We start from the raw sequence: 2,509 nt of genomic DNA, 5'->3' as shown, positions 1-2,509 counted from the left end.
TCTAATGTTGCAAAATTATATTGTTTTATTTAATATATATATATATATATATATATATGTGTATATATCTCAATAGATTTCAATCTTTATACACCGTCTATCTCTGTAAATTAGAATATTATTTAAGTGTATTTAAGATTTGCTTTTTGGAATATTTTTTGGAAAAAAAAAGAATAATCAATATAAATGGTTCTTCTAAAGCGAAGTTCTTCTGCGACATAAGTAAGAAATATCTATTATTATTTCTATTATAAATAATGCAATTATTTCCATTGAGATAAATGAAATTTACTAATTTATACGGACGGTGCAATTCTGATTTGATTACTTCCTTATCAAATTACATATTATCACATATTCTGTACAGCAATTGCTCAAGATGTAAAATTACGAGTTAAAAATTTTTACATTTCACTGATTATCCACGCCATTTTTAAAAAATAATTGCTAAAAAATTTTCGCAATTATTCGCGAAAAAATTCGCGTTCTTTTTCTCGTATTTTAATAAAAATTTCAGTCTCTAATATATTATACCACAAAGAACATGAATATTTTCGCTTATTTATTCCAAGAAACTGCCGTTTTATACTATAAATCAGATTTTGTGAGAGGTCTCTTTGGCCATGTATTTTTCTCTAAAAGTTTCTCCTTAATTTCCCATAATCGATTGAGCTTTTCATTTACAGGTATGACATATGTCTCAAGCCACTCTTGTATTGTATAATCGTCATAAATATCTTCCATAGCTGTACGCATCTCTTTTTCGATATATATTATTTCCATTTTATGTCTGTCCAAATCAGTAACCGCACGTTCAACGTAACTAGGACTCGCGAAAGAATATTTAATGTTGTATGATTTTAGCCATCCCTTATAGGTATTATCCTGTTCCATCTTCATTATTTCCTGTGTCAAAGAGTAAAGACGTAAAATAGCTGCGTATACCGATACTCCGTGGAAACTGCATTTGGTCCAGCCGTACTGTGGTTCTGGTATGCTTAACGAGATGATACCATCGCATTGTAAAGCTTCAGATATACGATCGGGTAATTCTACAGGAAATACATTTACATCTGAAGCTTGTAATATAGCTAAATTAATGGCGAGAGATGGTAATCCCACTGGCAGTAATTCGCAAAGGACACTGAAGTGATCGTATCTCTGCCATCCAGTCAATATGACACCCTTGAATGTGATTTGATTTGAGTATTTCTGAATGATTTCTAACCAACGTTGATGATTCTCCATGTGATATGAAATATCTGTATAATATCTATCAGGTGAAGTAGCTCCTTTGAATGCTGACGCAATCCAGACTTCCTTCCACACGGCGGCATAAGTTTCCCACAGCTGATCCGTTAGCGTCATGCCAGGATCGGTGGTATATTTCCAAATAACTGGTTCTATCATCGAATGAAGGCCCCTGTCAATAATTTCCTGTGGCGATATATCACGAAATTCATCATCCCACATAAGTACAGTCAGTTCTGGATATCTCTCTTTGATGTACTTAACTACTGCAGAGACATGGTCCAGGAATAACTGTCGTTTGCTCCATTGTCTTTTGGCCATGATGTCTAAACATCTTGAGCATTCTCCTATCTGATAAACTTCGTCCGCACCTATGTGCAAATATTTTGACGTTGGATGATCTGATACGACTTGGTTTATCATTTCATAGATCAAGGATAATGTTTTATTATACGTAGGACATAAAACTTGCGGATAACGTGGAACTTCTCTGAAATCTTTATACTTGTCCAATTTAAGAACAAACTCCATGTGACCGAAAGTCTGTATTAATGGTATGATGATTAACTGATTGTTCTTGGCTATATTTTGAAGCTGCGCAATGTCCTTCTTGGAATAAGAGTTGCCGGCGTGTATGTCTTCGATGCTGTCAGCAAAGGGAAACATGTCTTCGTACTCCACAAGCACGCCAGTGGCTCCTAGTTTTCGCAGCAGAGGAAATAGGTAGTTATAATAGCTCATCTTAGGCGGGGCGCCTTTCAGATCTAAGTGGACGACCTTATGACCCTTGAACAGTGGAGTGCCGTCTGCAAACGATTTATCATAGTGAGTTAATTCGTTAACCAGTCTGTTCCTACCGTTCTTCAAATCACCCGTCATCTGTCCATCTACTAGCTGCCTTCTGGCAGCGCCCTGAGGGCTGTCCATGAGTTCACCTGGTGGATACACATCTTCGGCTCTCAGACGCGTGCTGATTTTGCCCGATGACATGTCGTCGATCTCGTTACTCAGTATGTGGTATATGACAACCAGCAGGATGAAGCTGATCGTCGCGACGATCATTAGTGACGCACGGCCCCGTAGACGTGTCATGATGTCGAGAAGATTCGCACTTCGGATCGAATCGTCAAACCTATCGCGCTGTCACGTCCATCGTTCACGAACCGCGCGATCTCCGCAATAGAGAGACAGGGAAAGAGAGAGAGAGAGAGAGAGAGAGAGAGAGAGAGAGAGAGAGAGAGTAATAGTAGTAGAGACG

The 2,509-nt window shown here is 37.7% G+C and overlaps 1 protein-coding gene across 1 annotated transcript; it reads right to left on the bottom strand.

Moving 5' to 3' along the window:
- Positions 1-588: 588 nt before the first annotated feature.
- On the bottom strand, positions 589-2,343 carry LOC105626673 (hexosaminidase D-like). Its single transcript, XM_012207967.1, has one exon. The coding sequence runs from the start codon at positions 2,341-2,343 to the stop codon at positions 589-591; it is 1,755 nt and encodes a 584-aa protein (XP_012063357.1).
- Between the last annotated feature and the right edge of the window lie 166 nt (positions 2,344-2,509).

The sequence above is a fragment of the Atta cephalotes genome (assembly GCF_000143395.1).
Source record: "Atta cephalotes unplaced genomic scaffold scaffold00006, whole genome shotgun sequence".
Lineage (NCBI taxonomy): Eukaryota > Metazoa > Arthropoda > Insecta > Hymenoptera > Formicidae > Atta > Atta cephalotes.
Note: the sequence above shows the minus strand (reverse complement) of the source record. Positions and strands in the feature narration are given on the sequence as shown.